This window comes from Petromyzon marinus, chromosome 13, assembly GCF_048934315.1.
Source record: "Petromyzon marinus isolate PM22_M1 ecotype Great Lakes invasive population chromosome 13, UKy_Petmar_22M1.pri1.0, whole genome shotgun sequence".
In the NCBI taxonomy this organism is placed as follows: Eukaryota; Metazoa; Chordata; class Hyperoartia; order Petromyzontiformes; family Petromyzontidae; genus Petromyzon; species Petromyzon marinus.
Window position 1 is genome coordinate 7,782,576 of NC_133679.1, and position 20,745 is coordinate 7,803,320.

The 20,745-nt window shown below is 42.3% G+C and overlaps 1 protein-coding gene across 5 annotated transcripts in view; it reads right to left on the bottom strand.

Annotated features, from left to right (window-relative positions):
• Positions 1–20,227, bottom strand: part of AGTPBP1 (ATP/GTP binding carboxypeptidase 1) — a 72,629-nt gene extending 52,402 nt beyond the window's left edge. For 2 of the 5 annotated variants that reach the window (XM_076066828.1, XM_032953293.2), the window contains exons 1-3: positions 18,803–18,929; positions 14,451–14,536; positions 13,528–13,649 (exon numbers count right to left, since the gene is read on the bottom strand). In XM_076066828.1, coding sequence (XP_075922943.1) covers positions 13,528–13,649; positions 14,451–14,482 — 154 coding nt within the window. In that variant the 5' untranslated portion in view covers positions 14,483–14,536; positions 18,803–18,929. Of the gene's footprint in view, positions 1–245; positions 6,322–13,527; positions 13,650–14,450; positions 14,537–14,801; positions 15,488–18,802; positions 18,930–19,624 lie in introns of those variants that run through there. The other 3 variants (XM_032953294.2, XM_032953295.2, XM_032953292.2) reach the window with 3 other exon arrangements.
• Between the last annotated feature and the right edge of the window lie 518 nt (positions 20,228–20,745).

Consider the following 20,745-nt stretch of genomic DNA (forward strand, 5'->3'; position numbering starts at 1 on the left):
AGGTAACATGTCTGAAGGGACATCTGCCACCTAGATCAATCAATGATGTCAGCTCCTTTGCAGGTGCTGGGTGGACTGTTACATAGCAGGACCATAACAGACGGTGAGAGCATGGGGACACATTCATCCAGCAGTGGACTGATTATGGATGGTGATGATGAAAAACATGTGAATCCACTACAAAATGTGCAGAAAGATATTAAACAACAACAATTTAATAACCCATCAAAACGCATCACACCCACCGGCTTGAAGTGGCCAGATGCAGGAAATCAAGCAACAGGCACCCTTTGCTTGTGCTGACTTCAAGGTTTCATATATGTTTGAGATTGTCCAGAGGAAGTTGCTATATATATACCGAGATAGTTTTGACCAGGGGGTGTCTGCTCTTCCCTGTCTGACCCAGACAAGCCCACCACCCAGCACACAGCCTCATTTTCCATCTCACTCGCTACCAAGCAAGAGCGTAAGCCTTCTATTTCTGGACGAATGCTGGGGGCACTGCGACTTTTTATTCAGCGTATCGCATATTAATAACGCGAAGCTGGTGTGTGTAATCCAGCACTGTGGGAGGCAAGGGTTAGTGGATCGCACATATGTTGTGAAAACTCCCTTACCATGTGCATCGAAGAGGTGCCATACCCTGGCTTGGCATAACAATGTGGTAGAGTGAAAGTGGCCCTTTCCTCTCCCATTTGTATGGGATACGTGTGGGTTTTCTCCAGGTGTTCCGGTTTCCTCCCACATGTACATACTTATGGCCGAAAAGCCACTACAATATATAAAGTGCCAGTGCTCGAGAGGGAATTTGGCACTGGCTCATCGCCTGCTTGCTCGTCTGTGGTTCCCTGAGCGAAGCGTTCTCTCTCTTCAAGCGTGAGCGAATATTGCACTGCGCGTTACAAGTTGAAATTACTATTATTAAACCATGCTCCAAGTTAGTCCGTAAAAAAAGAAGTAGCTTTCAGTGGTTAGAAATGTACTGTGTTGTATCGTTCTAAAGTTAGATCGAAACGTAATCGGCGAGCGAGCTACTTCTTGTAATCGGACCGCCCACAGCACTTGCTGGTGACAAACGATGGCCAGGTCTTAAATCTGTCGAGGCCCATTGTGTAAAGAAAGACAACTGAAAGTCACGCATGTTAACAATGGTGCCAGAAACTCCAGTGCCACTAATGTCTGGGCACGCTCCACTTAGCAGTAAACACTACTTTAACACACACAGTGCAGCACGTGGTCATTGTTTATGTATTTAACATAAACATATAATTTTAATACTTGTGTCCCTTTGAACCGTCCAGCTGCTGTGATTAGTGGCTCAGCTATTTTGGGGCAATAAAATCTTGTTAAGAATAGATAATATATCTTCATGGTTTCCCTGCTAAAATAAATATTCCTCTTGTTTACTGTGGATGTTTATTTGCATCAGTGTTCCTAGGCACCAAGAGCTGAATAACAAGCATTTGAATCAGCTGCTTATTTCAGATTGCTCCAGTGGACATAATCCATTTACAAATATAGCATGCATTAAAATACCTACAGCACCGCAATGCATGGAATTTGAATGAATTGGATAACTACCATCGTAGGCAATGGTCAAAAATACACTCCTGCTCATTCTCAGTTTTCACTCAACAATGGCAAAGATAATATCACCCAGTCAACCTATTTAATACATCTATTCTTTTTCATTGAACCATAACCCAAAAAAAAACAATTACTGCATCTCTTATCTTGGTAATATGTACCTAGAATCATAGGATTTCCAACACGAGTTTTAACTTTCATTAATGGGGAAAAAGAGGCAACATAGTTAGTCTGGTCCTCCACTAAAGCATCCGTTCCTGCAACATCACTCCCATACGTTTTAATATGACATCAAGACAGTACTGTTACTAGAACGCTACAACACGTGATTTGCTAAAATATGTTTTCATTTACAAACCTAGAAACTCCTATCAGAGATTCTGGGACACACTTCCTATGTGTATGCTAAAACTCCAGGCAGTCCCCGACTTACGATGGGGTCGTCGTAACGCATCTCCATCGTAAGTCGGGGGACTACCTGTACATGCAATTTCTAGTGATTTTTGTTGTCCTTTTGAAGCAGAATAATAAGGCAAAAAGTGAACCATACCTGCACAACATACTATACCGAGATAGCCATTGGAGACATGTTTGCAAATACAATGAAATATTTTTGTTTTAAATTACAGTAGGTGAAAAAAACACAACGGTTCCTCAGCTATCACTTTCTCATCAGCAGCCATGTTCAATCAACTCCTGTATGAAGAATGCTCCAAGCCGCCACCACCATCTCTGACAGTCCTTTAATGTAACTACCCATCTAGTACTTGCACAGGAGCTAATTTAATCACTTCATCGAGGGCGTGTTCTCTTTTTTGGCTGCCACTCAATCATTAGTCTCGACCACCTGGCATTGTTCCTCCAAAGCAACTACAATCCACTGCGTAGAGGCCCTCATCCAGCATCGGATTGACAAAAGGGATGTGCATGTAGGGATAACGATGAGATAAATATATTAAACGTTTAAATTTGTTTATATTTGAATGCCTTTTTTATTAAAAGCAATATTATCACCACCTATCACGTGAGAAGTAATGGTAGCTTTGAGAAGCCTTCATCCAGCAGCCTTGGATTGCTGTCACAACATGAGTGCTCTGTGATGTGGCTCAATAGTGTTCTGCTTACATTGCCGTCTTTAAAATTCTGCCGTTCGTGTTCTGTGCAAGATCTCTATTACATCTCCATCTCAAAGCAAGATGAACAAATTAAAACTCGCATGTCACTGCAACTTTATCTCAATGCCTCCACCAAGTATACATTTATAGCCTCTAACGCTTGTTCTACAATCCATCAGCCATAAGCACATGTGCTTTTTATTTTATAGTCACCCATCATTTGATGATTTCCTATTATTGTTGTAGGTGCCAAAGTCAAGAAACATAAAATTATCAAAATTTAAATACTCTACTCCATTCCATAATAACTGTGATACAGTGGCAGAATTTTTTTCCATAATAGAGGTTTTTGGGTTAGCTCGCGTAAATATATAAATGTGTCGTTAAAACCCGCCAACACCCGACACAGCCAACTATTAAGGGCATTATTTTCTATAAAAACCGAATGCTCTGATCATTGTGGAAGTGCTACCGGGCAGACAGAAGCATGGAATGAGCTTTGTATTATTTTGTTTTAAATTCTCGCTGTCAGCTTTCAGCGTTGATCCCTGCCAGACACGCAATGGACAGCGGCCTCCGTGCTGACACCGTGGGTCCATCAATCTACCTCCACTCCTGTCTCGGGAGGGCAGCTTTCCACCAGGCAGCCGAATGAATTTCCGCTCCTGTCATTGCAGTATTAATTTAAACACATCATGCTTAATAAATAAATGAAAAGACATATGATGCTCCAGGGACAAACTGTGGTATTTTTTCTAAGTAACATGTTAATGTATTATTTGTGGCTTTCTCAGATCACATGCTTGCCTTTCCTGACCATTAGACTGATCTGTCCTCTTGTTCCTATAACCTCTTGTCCACAACACATGCCATAGTTTAAAACATCCCTCATTGTCACGCTGTATTACCGCATTGCATGCTGGGTTGTACATTTCAAAGGAGTAATAACGTGTCACAAGCTGCCAAAGCAATTACAAGTAAAAACATTGATTTGTTTTTTATAAGGCATGTATGTCTGTACCTCTAAATACGGCACTGGCAGAATTACCAAACTCCAAAATGCATTTTTGTTGTTTAACCAGGAAATCCGGACTATGTTGCAGGCCTTTTTCAAGAGAATACTGCCAAATGCTTGCAGTAGGAGGCGATGTTGCTATGTGTAATCCCAACGGAGTCATCTGAAGGTTAAGTTTTTATCCTTGAAATGTTAGGCCAATACCAGTTACACTGTATATAGTTTTGTTATTGGAGGAAACAGGGGAACTAAGAGGAAACCCACAAGCAAACAGGGGGAGAATATAAAACTCCTAACAGAAAGGCACTTGAGTCAGATGTAAATAGCAGACTTTTCTTTTTGTGAGGCACAAATGTTACCACTGCGCCACCATGCCACCCTAAATGCATAATGTGTTTTCAAATGCGAGGGAAAAAGGTTGCTCAATGTGGTTTACAAGCGGGTTTTTAAAATCTTGAACGCGCCTTACAAAATAATCTTTGTGAAACATGTATGGTCAATGTTACAAAAATTCCAATTACAAATCCAAAGCACATGACATGACAGCAAGTGTATGACGTGGGTTGCTAATTGTAAGCAGTATGTGATGGCATTACATTTTAGATACATCACAACCAGGGACAGGATATTTTTGATTGTGAAGTTGTGTCTTTTAAGTGGATTAACTAGTTTCAATTGACCTGTCCAGTTTAAGCTCCATTGTGAAAATCTCTATAAATTGGACAAAAAGACAGGGACACGGTGGTACCTCACTGTCAAGTTAGCAAGTCCATGAGTGGACAGTGAGCAGAACAGCAATGAAAATAGATAACAAGCAATGGTTCAACCACAAGTCACGGTTCCACATAGCTAGGAAGTGTATTTTTTTTTAAAACAACAATTGAGAGCCATACATATTCCAGACACTGTGATGCAAAGTACCAGCATAGAACTACCCCTGATTCTCCTGTTATTAATGTTGTTTTGTGTGCAATTTGCATTCCAAAGGTGGCAAATGGAAAGGTATCTAAGACCGCATTAGAAACACTACACTATATCTCAAGAGTGCAAATGAGAATGAGACACCAGAATGATGCATAAGTTAGATAGCTGTGCAAACCCATGGGAACTGATGTCTATTCTAAGAACTTTGCTTTGGTTTCATGCTTTTAATATCAACTGCCTTATGCCCATGATTGTCTGCATATCACTAGATAGCAGTGGGGATCTGGAATAATGAAAATATGATCTCCATTGGAAATATATTAAACTAGAACTGTGCTGTTGACAATATTACTTTTGTTAAAATAATGGTTTATCAGTGCACCCAAAACAAAAGTATCCACTAAATCACAGTATTGTAAAGTGGTTTTCAGCTTTTATAAGCAAGGCCTAAAAGAGAAAGTGATCTGACATGTTTTTAATGTCAAGAATTTAAAATTTCTCAAGTTTTTGCCACCAATTTTTTTTAGACATCTCTTATCCGCTCACTGTACTGCAGTAAGCTGTTTAACGTTTCTGTTAAAAAGTGTAACTGGACACGTTTCATTTAACAAGATGAATGTGACGACGTTCAAATGGGCTATTTTAAAGATTACACACGAGCAGTACAACACTTATGTATATAATGTATAAATACAAAGGACTGGCCTTGCAATTTCTAAGTTAACCAGAGGCACTGCAACTCTACACTCCGGCATCACTCAGGCATGCTAAGGAATCGTTCCCCTGGTTTGGATCAGACATTGTTGTGTTCGTAAAGGGGTCGGGAACCAAAATAAAAAGAGCCTTTTGGAATTCGGTAAAAAAAGCTCAATCTTTCACGAGCCACGGTGACATGTGAATAACATCATGAAGAAGTCCTGAAAGAGCCACATGTGGCTCAGAGCCGCAGGTTACTGAACCCTGTGCTAAGTACAAGAGCTCAAACTTGTTATAACTTTGGACCCATAACTATTTGCGTGCTTCCATTATACATGAGACCAATAACCCAGTGCACACACACATAGGCTCACCACCCATAGCTAGATACCTACCTATGCAACAAACCACAAACAGAAGTGTATAAAGGGCAATATATCTCAATTGTTTACATGTACTGGTAATACCATAAAACAAACTTTTTCTTTTATATTTGCTCCCAGCCTGTTGCACTTTTACAAGACAGAGAATGAGTGAGTCGTGAGCGTTTGGTGTCTCCTGCGTGATAAAGGTGGGCACGGAGTAGCCGGTGGCTGTCAGGTATCAAGTGAATGGTTACTGTCCTGTAACAGGTGAGTGGTGTCAGGTGAGTATCTGATAATGGTATCAGGTGAGTGTGACCAATGGGGGAAGGGTGAGGTCAGCCGGGTGGGGGCCAACAGGGGAGCGAACAGGGCTGATGGGGAAGGTTCACCCTGCCCATAGGACATGCTGTTCATTATTATAATTCAAGCAAGGGCAAGCAGTCATAATGCAATCATGTGCGCCTTATATCAATACAAAGCTAAATATAGAATACTGCACAAATATAACCACAAAAAGACTATTTCACAACTTTCCCTACAGAAACATTTTAACTAATTAACACGTTTGTGAATTTTAGATTTAAAGCTTTTGTGACTGCTAGGATTCATACTCTTTGGTTCTATTGGGTAAAGTCACGTAGGTAAAAAATAAAATAACAAAAATCACGACGTTTTGGCCACAACACAAGCGGCCTTCATCAGGTGAAGGGACGAGACTGTCTGGAGGACAGCGCTGGAGTGAAAAAAGCCACGCTCAGATCACGACACAGCTTAAAGGTCGTGATCTGAGCGTGGCTTTTTTCACTCCAGCGCTGTCCTCCAGACAGTCTCGTCCCTTCACCTGATGAAGGCCGCTTGTGTTGTGGCCGAAACGTCGTGATTTTTGTTATTTTATTTTTTACCTACGTGACTTTACCCAATAGAACCAAAGAGTACATTTGTGAATGTGCAATACCACAACTAGTATAAAAAGTAAAAGTACTACAACACCTGTCCTACGATCCCCCTATTAGATCCTATATAACTAAGTATAGAATGCTATCCTGTCATGTAAAATTTATGAGGACTGTGAATTATAATCGTAAAACATGGCTTGTAATTTCATAGGGATGGAAAGGAACAGTTGAATTCAACAGAACCACAACATTAATATTTGTCTTCAATGTATTTCTAGTAAACAAAAATATAATATCAAAATATGGTACTGTTGGTGCATGTTAAATGGCTATACCAAAACGATGAAAATGTTCGCAACATAAATTATACGTAAGCACATCCTTTGACCTAAAATCTTACACCGATTCATTTCACAAGCCATTCTGGAAATATTTAAAATATGTCCACTCATCCCTGTGGCAGTGAAGAATCTGAAAGGAGAAATTGTAAACGCACCAGCCAAATGTTTTTGTCCTTATCACACCAATTCTATGTTACAATGTTCAATATGAAAGGTTTACATCTCTTGGTTAAAATGCAAGGTCAAAACTGTCAGTGTTTCCTGCATGAAACTGTTCAATTCCAATACAATTGCACCTGATTTGACCAGTACTTAAGTTCGCATCGGTGAAATTTTTAGGGATCGCCATAACAACCAAGTGTGGCACATTTTAAAAGTGAGTGGAAAATCAGACAATGGTATTCACAGTTCCACTTGATTTTACTTGTGCATTGTAATTTGAACCATCGCCATTAGTTTCAATGTGGGGTATGAAAGGTTCTTGGTTGTGACTAAACAGGTCATTGAGTGGCTACGATGGGCACCTTGTCAAGTCCATGCTGACAGAATCCACAAGACATCTCACTATCTCCAGGTGATTTGTTTGTCAGTTTCCATGTAGTTTCTTTGTTTACCAAAGTTCCTGTGCCTGACACCATTGCAATCATTGAAGATTTGGTCCAACAAGGACTGAATGCTGATGTACCGGCCCTGGTGAGACACTGCCTTACTAACATTTACTTCACCTGGAATGGTACATTCTATAAACAAGTTGAAGGTACCCCAATGGGCTCTCCCTTAGCTCCAGTGGTAGCCAATGTTTTCATGGAATATGTTTAGACAGATGCCATCCAGGCATCCATCCTGCGTCCTTCCTTGTGGAAGAGATACGTAGATGACACGTTCGTCATCTGGCCACATGGCCTGCCAGCATTGAACCAATTCTTCAACCACATCAATTCCATACACCCAGCCATCAAATTCACCATGGAGGTGGCAAAAGAATGCAAGTTACAATTCTTGGATGTTTTAATCGAAAAGAGACCAGATGGCTCATTGGGACACTGTCTACAGGAAAGCCACCCACACGGATGCCTTTCTAAAACCTGACTCCTACTACCATTCAGCCCAGAAGAATTCCCTCATCAAAATCTACACCATACAAGATCCAGGTTCGATTCAACACAGTACATAAAATTCGTGATCTGATCCCATCTGTGAAGGAAAGTGATCCCTGACATGCAATACCCCAGTGTCTACAAACTAAGTTGTGTCTGTGGCAATAGTTACATTGGGGAAACTAAGCGACATGTCTCAGACCGTGTTCGTGAACACAAGGCAGATCTGAATGGGAGGACCAATACCTCGGCCGTGGCTGATCATTGTTTTAACGCTGTGGGCACACACGAAATTGATTTTTCCAAGACGAAGGTACTCTGCAAACCTACTGGCTATCAACAAAGATTCGTTCATGAAGCCATCCAGATATATAAACACAGAAACAATTTCAACCGAGACGATGGGTACAAACTGAGAAATCATTGGAAGGACGTTATTAACCAGTTTAAGTGATAACTGGCTCTGATGTTTCCATCCTACCTGCCGATGTTAGCAGTTATTTCCGACTCTCTGAGTTACATTGCCAGGTTGGAGGTCTTTGCATTGACAGGCTGTATGTCTTACTTGAACAGTCACCAATGCTCCTTTCCCTCGATGTGGCGATGGCTCTCACAGCCTCAGGACGCCCTCCGTTCTCACAATACATTGACATGCTAATCTCTCTCAATACAATGGCCAACCCCACAGCCAAAGAGCGCCCTCCGATCTTACATTAACATGCTAATACCATCTCTAACCCCGCCCACTTACCCTTGGGCTGCACCCATCTCAGGCCTATATAATGTCCTGTTTCAGCAGCTCTCTCGCTGTATTTTTTCACCTGAAGACGATTGCTTGTGTTGCGATCGAAACGTCAAGATTTTTTTATTATTTTTCGATCTACGCGACTTTACCGAAAGACCCAAAGAGTATGAATCCACAGGCTTACATCAGCATGATGCAAGTGAGCAATAGTTTGGTGGAAGCGTAAAAAAACACATTTCACCTTCCACTTATTCCTCAATTCCTACTGCTGATTAGAATGCTTACAATTGAATAGCACTGTAATAATGTACAGTTCTTTGCGATTTCACTGCTGGAGGAAGGCCTCCCTAAACTTGTCCGTCATGGGGGGTTGTTTGACCATACTTCCCTGCCATCAGTACAGTCGGTGAATTAGTGGGGGTCCCAGAATCAATTCAAGTACCACTAAACCTGAATGAGTGAAATGATGACGTCACCCTGCTGCTCTATTTAAGACCGGGAGCAAGTGAGGGTTTTACCATGCTGGTGAATTGCCCGATGATGCTGGATGTAATTACCAGCGAAACGTCGTACTCAAACTGTAAATGTTGTGGATTCACTCTTCAACACACCGGTGGGCTAAAGTAGTGAACTATTTGTCTTTTGTCAACGTGACACTTTTTGCTGATTGGCCGTGTCGGGTGGTGAAGGGTTACGACACATTTATAAATAACGCGATCTAACCCAAAAACCTTTATTACGAATAATATTGGTCGTGAAAGCCTACGTGTTAAAGCCTACATGTTAAACTGATGTATTAATTGTACAGCTTCTCAGTAATATATTTTTTTACTGTGTCTGTACATTTGCTTTATGCAGTCTATTACTAGTAGATAGGCATGCAACTATGCACTAACCACTCACAGGTATGCTGAGTGCATGGCACCAAGGAATTGATGCTCAGTCTTCACTGCTATATATAACGGTGCCCTGATCACACGACCCCAATTCATCACAGTATATCGCATTGACAAGAGAATGCTGTTATGTATGTTTTATAATTAGCACCAAAAGGAACATATAAACTTGTTTCAGTATAACATGGTTTAAATGTAATTGTTTGCATGATGGTTGACTTTTGCTTTCGAGAAAAAATCCATTACAAAAATATTTTTCAATAAGTACAGTGAGGGAAAAAAGTATTTGATTCCCTGCTGATTTGGTATGTTTGCCCACTGACAAAGAAATTATCAAGTCTATAATTTTAATGGTAGGTTTATTTGAAAATGTGAGAGAAGAATAACAACAACAAAATCCAGAAAAACGCATGTCAAAAATGTTATAAATTGATTTGAATTTTAATGAGTGAAATAGGTATTTGACCCCCTCTCAATCAGAAAGATTTCTGGCTCCCAGGTGTCTTTTATACAGGTAGCGAGCTGAGATTAGGAGCACACTCTTAAAGGGAGTGCTCCTAATCTCGGCTTGTTACCTGTATAAAAGACACCTGTCCACAGAAGAAATCAATCAATCAGATTACAAACTCTCCAACCATGGCCAAGACAAAAGAGCTCTCCAAGGATGTCAGGGACAAGATTGTAGACTTACACAAGGCTGGAATGGGCTACAAGACCATTGCCAAGCAGCTTGGTGAGAAGGTGACAACAGTTGGTGCGAATATTCGCAAATGGAAGAAACACAACAGAACTGTCAATCTCCCTCGGCCTGGGGCTCCATGCAAGATCTCACCTCGTGGAGTTGCAATGATCATGAGAACGGTGAGGAATCAGTCCAGAACTACACGGGAGGATCTTGTCAATGATCTCAAGGCAGCTGGGACCATAGTCACCAATAAAACAATTGGTAACACACTACGCCGTGAAGGACTGAAATCCTGCAGCGCCCGCAAGGTCCCCCTGCTCAAGAAAGCACATATACATGCCCGTCTGAAGTTTGCTAATGAACATCTGAATGATTCAGAGGACAACTGGGTGAAAGTGTTGTGGTCAGATGAGACCAAAATGGAGCTCTTTGCCATCAACTCAACTCGCCATGTTTGGAGGAGGAGGAATGCTGCCTATGACCCCAAGAACACCATCCCCACCGTCAAACATGGAGGTGGAAACATGCTTTGGGGGTGTTTTTCTGCTAAGGGGACGGGACAACTTCACCGCATCAAAGGGACGATGGACGGGGCCATGTACCATCAAATCTTGGGTGAGAACCTCCTTCCCTCAGCCAGGGCATTGAAAATGGGTCGTGGATGGGTATTCCAGCATGACAATGACCCAAAACACACGACCAAGGCAACAAAGGAGTGGCTCAAGAAGAAGCACATTAAGGTCCTGGAGTGGCCTACCCAGTCTGCAGACATTAATCCAATAGAAAATCTGTGGAGGGAGCTGAAGGTTCGAGTTGCCAAACGTCAGGCTCGAAACCTTAATGACTTGGAGAAGATCTGCAAAGAGGAGTTGGACAAAATCCCTCCTGAGATGTGTGCAAACCTGGTGGCCAACTACAAGAAACGTCTGACCTCTGTGATTGCCAACAAGGGTTTTGGCACCAAGTACTAAGTCATGTTTTGCAGAGGGGTGAAATACTTATTTCCCTCATTAAAATTCAAATCAATTTATAACATTTTTAATGCGTTTTTCTGGATTTTGTTGTTGTTATTCTGTCTCTCACTGTTCAAATAAACCTACCATTAAAATTATAGACTGATCATTTCTTTGTCAGTGGGCAAACGTACAAAATCAGCTGGGGATCAAATACTTTTTTCCCTCACTGTAAACTACTTATTAATTCATTAATTAGTCATGTATATTGACCATGTAATAGACATGACATGTCCATTACAAGTCCATTACATTGCAGAGTACATATGGACAATCCTATGATCAAATCACCCGGAATGCACTCAATCTCATCAAAATTCAGCCTAGACGGTGCTGGTTTGAGTGACCACAATGCACAACAGGTATTATACGCTGCAGGACTAGATGGTGACCAGCAAAGGGCAGTGCAGCAAAATAAATTGTTGTATTGTACTTTTATGTTCCCCACCTTTCCCAGCTAGTATGGTGGAATATGATAAAATAATCCCCACGACCTGTATGGCATAGGGATGCCTTCATCCATAAATGAATTAACATTCATACATATGACATAGTGATGAGTACAATGCACTATGGTCCCTGTGATCTGGATTAAATTACTGATCATGTTTACTATTAGCAACTACCAATTGGGATATGTGCTTGATGATAACGTCTCATCGGTCAACTCCCTCTAAAAAGAGTACAGTAAATCCCCGGGTTGCAGAAGACCCGACTTACGAAAATCCGACTAAGGAAATGCTCCCATAACTCATGTCAAAAACATTTAAATGTGGAAATGTTTGCGTTAGTTATGTAAGCGCAAATAGTACAGCGCAGTGAGGTTGCGGAGAAAATAACGCAGAGCGAGGTATAAGCCCCTCCACCAAAACGCCACCTTCACCGAGCCAAAGCTTCACTAGGATTAAGGTAAATGGAATGTTTAGTAGCATTGCAATTATTTTCCTTTTGTAGCATTACGTAATTGTTTTCTATGCTTACAACTATCTTTTCTCCCATGTTTCAATTTCTAGTTTCTTAATTTTAAGTTTATTTCACGAATAATTTACTGCATGTACTTTATTTAACACAATTACACTTCGATTATGGTCTCAGCCAACAGCGACCGGAGAGGTCTAGTTCGAGCCTAATTCGGAAGTGACTGCTTTCTGTTAATAATTCATATTAAAATGTTTCGTGGTATTCATAAACAATTGGACACAGTATACATTCCATTTGTTTAATTATGGGTAGTGTTAGGGTAGATATTCGATTAAAGAATAATAGGAAGTACAGAGCGTATGTATAGTGATATGATACGGGATGCGATAGAAAACAGATCACAGCCCGATCCAGTACTGAGTGAAAACGACCTAGTAATCGGGTAGGGGAGGCACAACTATTTCCGACTATGGGATTTTATCTTCATTTTGGGGGGGAAAATTTTCAATTTCCGACATACAGAAAATTTCGGGTTACGGATCATTCTCTGGAACCTAACATTTCCGTAACCCGTGGACTGCCTGTACCTAGTGTAGGTGTCAATACCAACACTAGAGCAACAACAAAGTTTCTGGCCTCATCACTCAAAAATTAGTTCTGCTGGCCATAGTCAATGCCCACCAACAGCACTTGGCCTCAGAGTGAAATATACGTTTTCCTCTGGTACGTATGTATGTTGAACTTCTTTCGCACCACACGTAGCCAACCATGCTAATCGGAGGCGTACATCCTAGGAGAACCAGCAAAACTGTTTGCATTACGTGCTTTTCCACTGGACCAAAATGCGATAGGTTGGCTTCACGTGACATTTGAATCTGGCTGGAGTAAAAGAGGGCTATTTGCTGGGCTAATGATACATTGAATACACGTGACATCGGTCAGTACACCAAAAGGACACAAGGTCACCACGTCATCTACATATGTCGTGACTCGTTCAATGCATGTGACGTCAAAAGCACAGCTCAGCTTCTGTAATGGAAAATCAACTTGGCGTCTCCTGACCCATGCCAAATTGTCTCGGCAAGGCCCCAGCACGGCTCAGTTTTACAGAGGAAAAGAGATATTTCACGAGATGGTGATTTTTTTGTCTTACGGGAGCTGTGTAATACAAGCTATCGGCAAATGAAAGTACACTAAATCTGATAGCCAGAGGTGGATGAACCATCTGCACCTTGTGTCTGCACCAGTTGCAGAAGCTTGCAGCTGACGCTGCGTGCCTGCTCCATATCGCCGCGACCACTTGACGTCAGACATTCGTCCAGTTGAGCCAGCAGGCTGTTAAGCCGGGAGACACTGGCCACCAAGAACACCAACAAAAACGAGTACATTATTTGCATAAAGGAGGCAAGCGGGAGAAACTGCACCGTATGTTTATTTCGCGCTGAACCGTTGCGGTGATGTGGCATTTATTAATGGTCAATAACCACATGCCTTCTTAAGCATTTGCAATTTTTGTCACCATGTCTCAATACGATGTTAACATTTCGCTTGGAATATGTATTACATTGATAATAAATAGCACGATACACTGAAGTGGATAGTATGACATTAGAAATAAATAAAATCTATAAAATAAATCAAATATATCTAAATCTATATTTCACTTTTGTAAATTGAAAATGTTTGGAAATACTGCAAGCGCGGTTGAAATGAAGCAAAGGGCCAATGATTATTGCGAGCACTCTGCTCTGCAGTGTGTGGTTCTTGACAGCCTTCCACAGATGAGATAGTATAGCAGCGATAACATGTCTCACACCTGTGTAGTTTCTATAAGTATAAAGAGCATTTATAGCAGATGATAGGTGTGCCACATACATTTTAAAGTACTCTGTAAATTAATGCTGTGTTTATGATGCTTAATCATTTCCACTAAAGATAATCACGAGCAAGGGTTATGTATGAATAACATGGCAGGTAAAATGCATTATATGCAATTATGAATGACCACTTCATTGCATTTTATATTTTTATAATCATAAACATTACTTCCAAAAGGCAATGTTTCAGCATTAAAGGTAATCACTATAATTAAGCATTTGTTTTTAATTGAATAAAATTAAACCCATATAATTGTAAAAAATTCGTACAGCTTACCTTTTGTCTGGAGTAGATTTAGCCTTGATCATCGTCTCTTGTCCTCTGCCAAAATCACATCAATTATTCATCCACAAAAAGGTGTCCTAGAAAAATGAGTCAATCACCACAGGCAAAAGGAGTGTTATAGTGGCAAATGTTGCTCTCAATACAGTACTGCAATATATATTTTTAAAAATACACGTTATATTGCTGTTTCATATTGCCACGCTGCCACCTCTAAAGTTGTTAGTCAACAATATAAATCAATGTATACTGCGTTAAAATAGGCCTCAAATGCAGAATGTGATCTGTACAGAACTGCTATCCAACACAGAGCAAACAATAACGCGGTCTATCAAAATGCCGTACCGTTTGCTTGTAGCGGATTTCCATTGTTGAATGCTCATTGTTGCAAAACACAAAAGCTATTCTGCCGACTGCCAACATTATTTTTTGCTCCATGTGCTTCACTGCCTATGCTATTATTGCCCTCTAGTGGATAGTTGTATAAAACAGCATAAAAACCCCCATGCAGTGAAAAAGGCATCGTTATAGATTGGTGTTCCACTCATAGTGAACAGAACCCTGGCTTAGCACACGTAACATAAGAAAACACTATTATTATTTGTGTAGCCTATATAAACGTGATAGCTTTTCTGAACATAAGCAAAAACTGATTTCTAATGTTTAGTTAAAATCGGGTTAAAACAAAGGCAGAGGCACCATGTGTTTAAGTGTCTATGTGCCACTTAAAACGGCTTATAATCGTATCCTGTGCTATTGAGGGCCATTGCCCGAAACGTCGCCTACTATAAATTATACATTTTTCCATTTTCAGGCAGTGTTATTGACGAATGTGTTAAGTGTTCTTTTTATTTGTGCTTGTGCACCACTGCCACCGCAACATTATTAAACAATATTTAGCATACTCTTTGGTTCTTTCGGTAAAGTCACGTGGTAGGTATAAAATAAATCACGCCGTTTCGATCGCAACACAAGCGGTCGTCCTCTGGCGGAAAAAAATATAATCCAGCAATGGAACTGCTGAACTAACGAGAGAGCAGCTACACCAAGGCTATATATATAACAAGGCTATATGTAGCTGCTCTCTCGTTAGTTCGGAAATTCTACTGCTGGATTATTCTAGATTTAAAGCTTTCGTGACTGCAAGGATCCATACTCTTTGGTTCTATTCGGTAAAGTCACGTAGGTAGAAAATAGAACAAAAATCACGACGTTTCGGCCACAACACAAGTGGCCAATGGGATTATATTTTTTCCGCGTGAGGACGACCGCTTGTGTTGCCATCGAAACGAACGTGATTTATTTTATTTTTTACCCACGTGACTTTACCGAAAGAACCAACGAGTTATGGATTCCTGCAGTCACGAAAGCTCCCAAATCAGCATTGAATGTTTAGCACTTTAGCCTGCGTAGTTGCCTCCGGGCACTGTATGTACTGGGGTAGCCGCCCAGACACAAAAAACACTTTCAAACTTGCCAATGCGGGCCTCAGACAAAGCGGCGCTTTCCTAAATAAATGACCCGTCACTAATCCAGTAATTGTATCTATATGTCTCCATTGGCCCAGGACAATACTCCCAAGGCTTTCACATATGCTCATTAATATGTATACCACATCAATCATCACATTATATACTGCATGCTAGGTGAACACAAATCCACATCCGTTTTTTGGTTAACGTTGACATTCGATGTTTAGCCGCTCAAAGATGGCAATTTGAGCGAAACATCGTATCCATAATAATGGTTTTGGGTTAAGAGCGCGTAAATAACAGGTCCCTGCAGGGTGGGCTGGTAGGACAAGTCTCTGCGCTGTCTATTGCTGATTTTACACCCAACAGCACGAGATTTCACTTCGTTAAAGTATTGAAAGGGGACGGACGGACGGACACATTAATCTATTGCAGGCTGGTACACTCAGTTTACAACTTCGTTCCTACCAGTATAAACGTGTGGTTAAACCCGTCACCACCGACAGCCAATTAGTAAGGTTTGTCACCTAAACAAAACATGCCAATTCGTTACTAGAACCGTACACCGGTGTGTTGTTCAAGTACGACGTTTCGCCAGTAATTACAACTAGCTTTACTCTCCCATCACACCGGTGTGCTGTACTAGTAATTGGCATGTTTTGTTTACGTGACAGACCTTACGAATTGTCTTTCGGGTGGTGGCGGGTTTAACGACACATTTATATATTTACGCGATCTAACCCAAAAACCTCGACACCGTAGTATGGATGGATATTGGTCGCGAAAGTGTACGTGTGAAACATCGTATGTTGATGTTCAATTCTGCCATGAAAACCACCGGTTAGCCTTATCGGTGATAATATGATCGAAACACTGGCCTGTTTAAATAATATCTCTGTGAGCGTGACAACCTTGTTGGGTTAATGACAAGAATACCGTCATAACATTACCACGTAGCATAACCAAAAACACAAATGTTTCATCGCGTTGGCCACAAAAACCTACATTTCAGGAGATAGTTCAATAAGGCCAGATAAATCCCAGCTAGGTGAGGCCACGCATTGTTGGGACAACGTATCTATTACAGGAATGGGACTTCAAAGGTTTACATTGGTCCAGCTGCGGGTAAACAGCCCAGACAGCCCCATTATCTGTAATGGGCCTACACTAAACACAGAATTCAAGTGTATTTTTACGTGGCTAAACACATTCTGTCAATGCATTGCATATTTTTTTTTTAACAATACAAGGCAGCGTGCATTTTACATGTGCACGTCTTGTGGCCAATGTTGCTTCAAGGGCCCACATCAAGAGTGTTCACACGAGGACTGCAACACTGCGGATGCTAATAATCGAAGAGAAAGCCGTGACAGATGTGCCTGCTTAAATAAATGTTGCCGGCAAATACCAATGAGGACCACGGAACTTGACGTTATTTTATGGTGGCGAAGCAGATTCTGCCTCCCCAATCTCTCTTCTAATTCTGCAACTACCCGTGCCGTGTGCGCTGCTACGTAAAGGTGCGTTCACGAATCCACTGCAACAGTTGCTTGCTTTCGACGTCCGAAACATTTGAAGCCTTTAAGTCGATCTACTGCTCTCAAGGCCACCGCCGTCCATAAATGACGTCACGCGATTTTGGACGATTTTTGACCCCTCCCCCCCCCCTCAAATATGACGTCACAAAGCTCTGCCCCCCCCCCAAAAAAAATATATAAAAATGTGCTTCAAATCGCTTTAAACTATTGCCATTGTAGTGCTTATTTAATGTGCCGCTGCACTCTGATGTTGTAGAAGAACACATTTATTAAAAAGTATATTTAATTAAGTAGAACATGTTGTCTATATTTATTTAAAGTTTAGTATTTTGATCTTACATCACATTTCTCAAACAACCCCCCCCCCCCTCTTCTTTGGTTCTTTCGGTAAAGTCACGTAGAATGAGAATAAAATAATAAATTAAACCAGTAAAATTCTCACGACGTTTCGGCCACAACGCAAGCGGCCTTCTTCAGGTGAAAGGGACAGATCTGTTGGGACGACAGAGCTTCAATGAGACAGCGCTTCAATGAAGCTTCAATGAAGCTCTGAAGCTTCAATGAAGCTTCAATGAAGCTTCAATGAAGCTTCAATGAAGCTTCAATGAAGCTTCAATGAAGCTCTGTCTCATTGAAGCTCTGTCGTCCCAACAGGTCTGTCCCTTTCACCTGAAGGCCACTTGTGTTGTGGCCGAAACGTCTTGAGAATTGTTTTATTTTATTATTTTATTCTCAATCTACGTGACTTTACCGAAAGAACCAAAGAAGATGAATCCTTGCAGTCACGAAAGCTTTAAATCGAAATTTAACCCCCCCCCCCCCCCCTAGGTGCGTGACGTCAATTATGGCCGGCCCCATACATCAAGCACGCTGGTCAGGCCTGGTTTGGTGGGACGGGGTCAGGGATGGGATGGGGGGAACCAGGACCGGGTCAGATACGGCTCGCCACTGACGATTGCCGTGCCCGGGAACCGACGTCAGGACAGGTCGGTCCCGTGCTGCACTGCGTGAACCAACTGCGCGCTCGTTGCAACCGGGCAAACACAAACATCGTCATATACAAAATCAACAATAGCCGATTAATAAATTACACAACGCTTGCTTAACAACCTGCCCCAAACACGGGTCAGCTTGGCACGCAGTTACTATGGAAACATTGCGAAATCACACCCCACGGCACACCGAGCCACAAAAACACAGGAGCTCTGAGCGTTTGGCGCCCAACGTTTCGCAAAAATCAAATCGCATTTTGCGGAAGAAGAAAAAAAGAGGTGGTGGAGGGAGGTGGGTGGGCAGGCGGGCGCGCGGTTTGTAACTGCAGAGTTATAATAAATACCAAACAGCGGCGAGAATCCATCGCCCGCTTCTTGTTGCAGTGCGTGCACTTGCGAACGTCAGGCCGGTCCTCGTTACATCGCGTACGTCGCACTGGCGTAGCCTCGCTACGATTGGCTGCAAACCCTCCCCCCCCCCCCCCCCGGTGTGGGCCCTCGACCAATCGCGAGGCGGAAGCCAACCAGGCTGGCGAGGGGCGCTCCGCCAATCACCTCGCGGCGAACAAGCCCAGCGCGTCGGCTTATGCGGTCTACCGAATGTAATTGCGCGCGCAAATCAGCCGTGGAATTTATTTATTTATTTTAAAATATCTATTTTTTTAAACATTTTAAACATTCAAACAATTAAATCTCTCCGGCTGGTGTTGCGACTCGTGGGTCAAACACACCCGTCAACCCCTTATCACACTGCCTGCCTCATTACGCACCGCGAGCGAGGAGAAACACAAATCGGCAACAACATGAAACTGCTGGCCGTGTTTGAAACGTCTGTACGCAGCATGGACGTGAACGCTCACAATTTGCCTGGACAAGAATACGGTGTCGAGAACCGTGTGTATTGACAGGTACAGGCACGGACTAAACGTTAAGAACCGGTGGAACAAACGGGACAATGCACCCGATCCCCCCTGGATCATGTTGTGTAACACTCCCGCTGCTCCGGACCCGCGGTTTGTTATTTTTTTTTGGTCTTGGCTTGAACCCCCTGAAATGTGCACGTTGTAATTGTCGCTTCTGCGTCTTAACATCAATCGGCTTGCCCGTCGTACGAAGCAAGCCGCAACGACCACACAAAACAAAACAAACCCCCACGTGGCCCGCACCTTGGTGTTGTTCTTGTATCCTCGCGTCAACGCGCGCATATTTAACGACCAAATCGACGACGCCGCAATCGACGCAGCTCCGGAGGCTAAAACTTGACGGGTGTTGCAAGCGCGGCGTGGTGGTGGGGGGGGTGGTGGGGAGGGTGGTGGTGGTGGGGGGGATTTCTTTAACACACCAGCCCGGCCACCAAGGCCAACTAAGCCGCGTTTGTTACCACCAACAACAACACCACCAACAACAACACCACCAATGAGAATTTCGCGTCGCCAATGGCGCGCGCGGGCTCCAGAGGAAACCACGTGCGCGCTTCGCGGACCGATCTGTTTAACCCGTTATAAGGATTTTCGTCCCATAGCATACACAGGGTGCTTCAAAGAAGGGAGAGAGAGAGAGGGTAGGGGAGGTGCAGGAGGAAATGTTTTTTTAACGTTTCCGAGACATTTGCAACGATGCCACGAGAAATTGCGCTGCATCAGGAGCTCTGGGGAGACCACCTGGACAAGATTCCAAGGCACGCGTTGACAACGATAGCGAACAAGTGGAGACTCCCTTTTTGACTTTTTAAAGCTCTTAACATTTTGTTATCATGTTACAGTGTCTTCTTTGGTTCTTTCGGTAAAGTCACGTAGAATGAGAATAAAATAATAAATTGATAAAATAACACAATAATATTCTCACGACGTTTCGGCCACAACACAAGCGGCCTTCATCAGGTGAAGGGACGAGACTGTCTGGTAGGACAGCGCCTGATGAAGGCCGCTTGTGTTGTGGCCGAAACGTGAGAATATTTTTATTTTATCAATTTATTATTTTATTCTCATTCTACGTGACTTTACCGAAAGAACCAAAGAAGATGAATCCTTGCAGTCACGAAAGCTTTAAATAGAAATGTTACAGTGTATTATCCGTTCTTTTTCCGTTACAAACGATAGGCCCCACGTAAGTGTTAACATTTTTGTTGAAGAACCCTGTAACGGTGTTTTTTTTTTGCTCTCCAACACAGCGGTGTTGCTGTTCTGGTTAATTGGCACGTTCTGTTTACGTGTCAGGCCTTACTAATTGGCTGTGGCGGGTTTAACGACACATTTAGCGATCTAATTCCTCCCAAGAACCCCCCTCT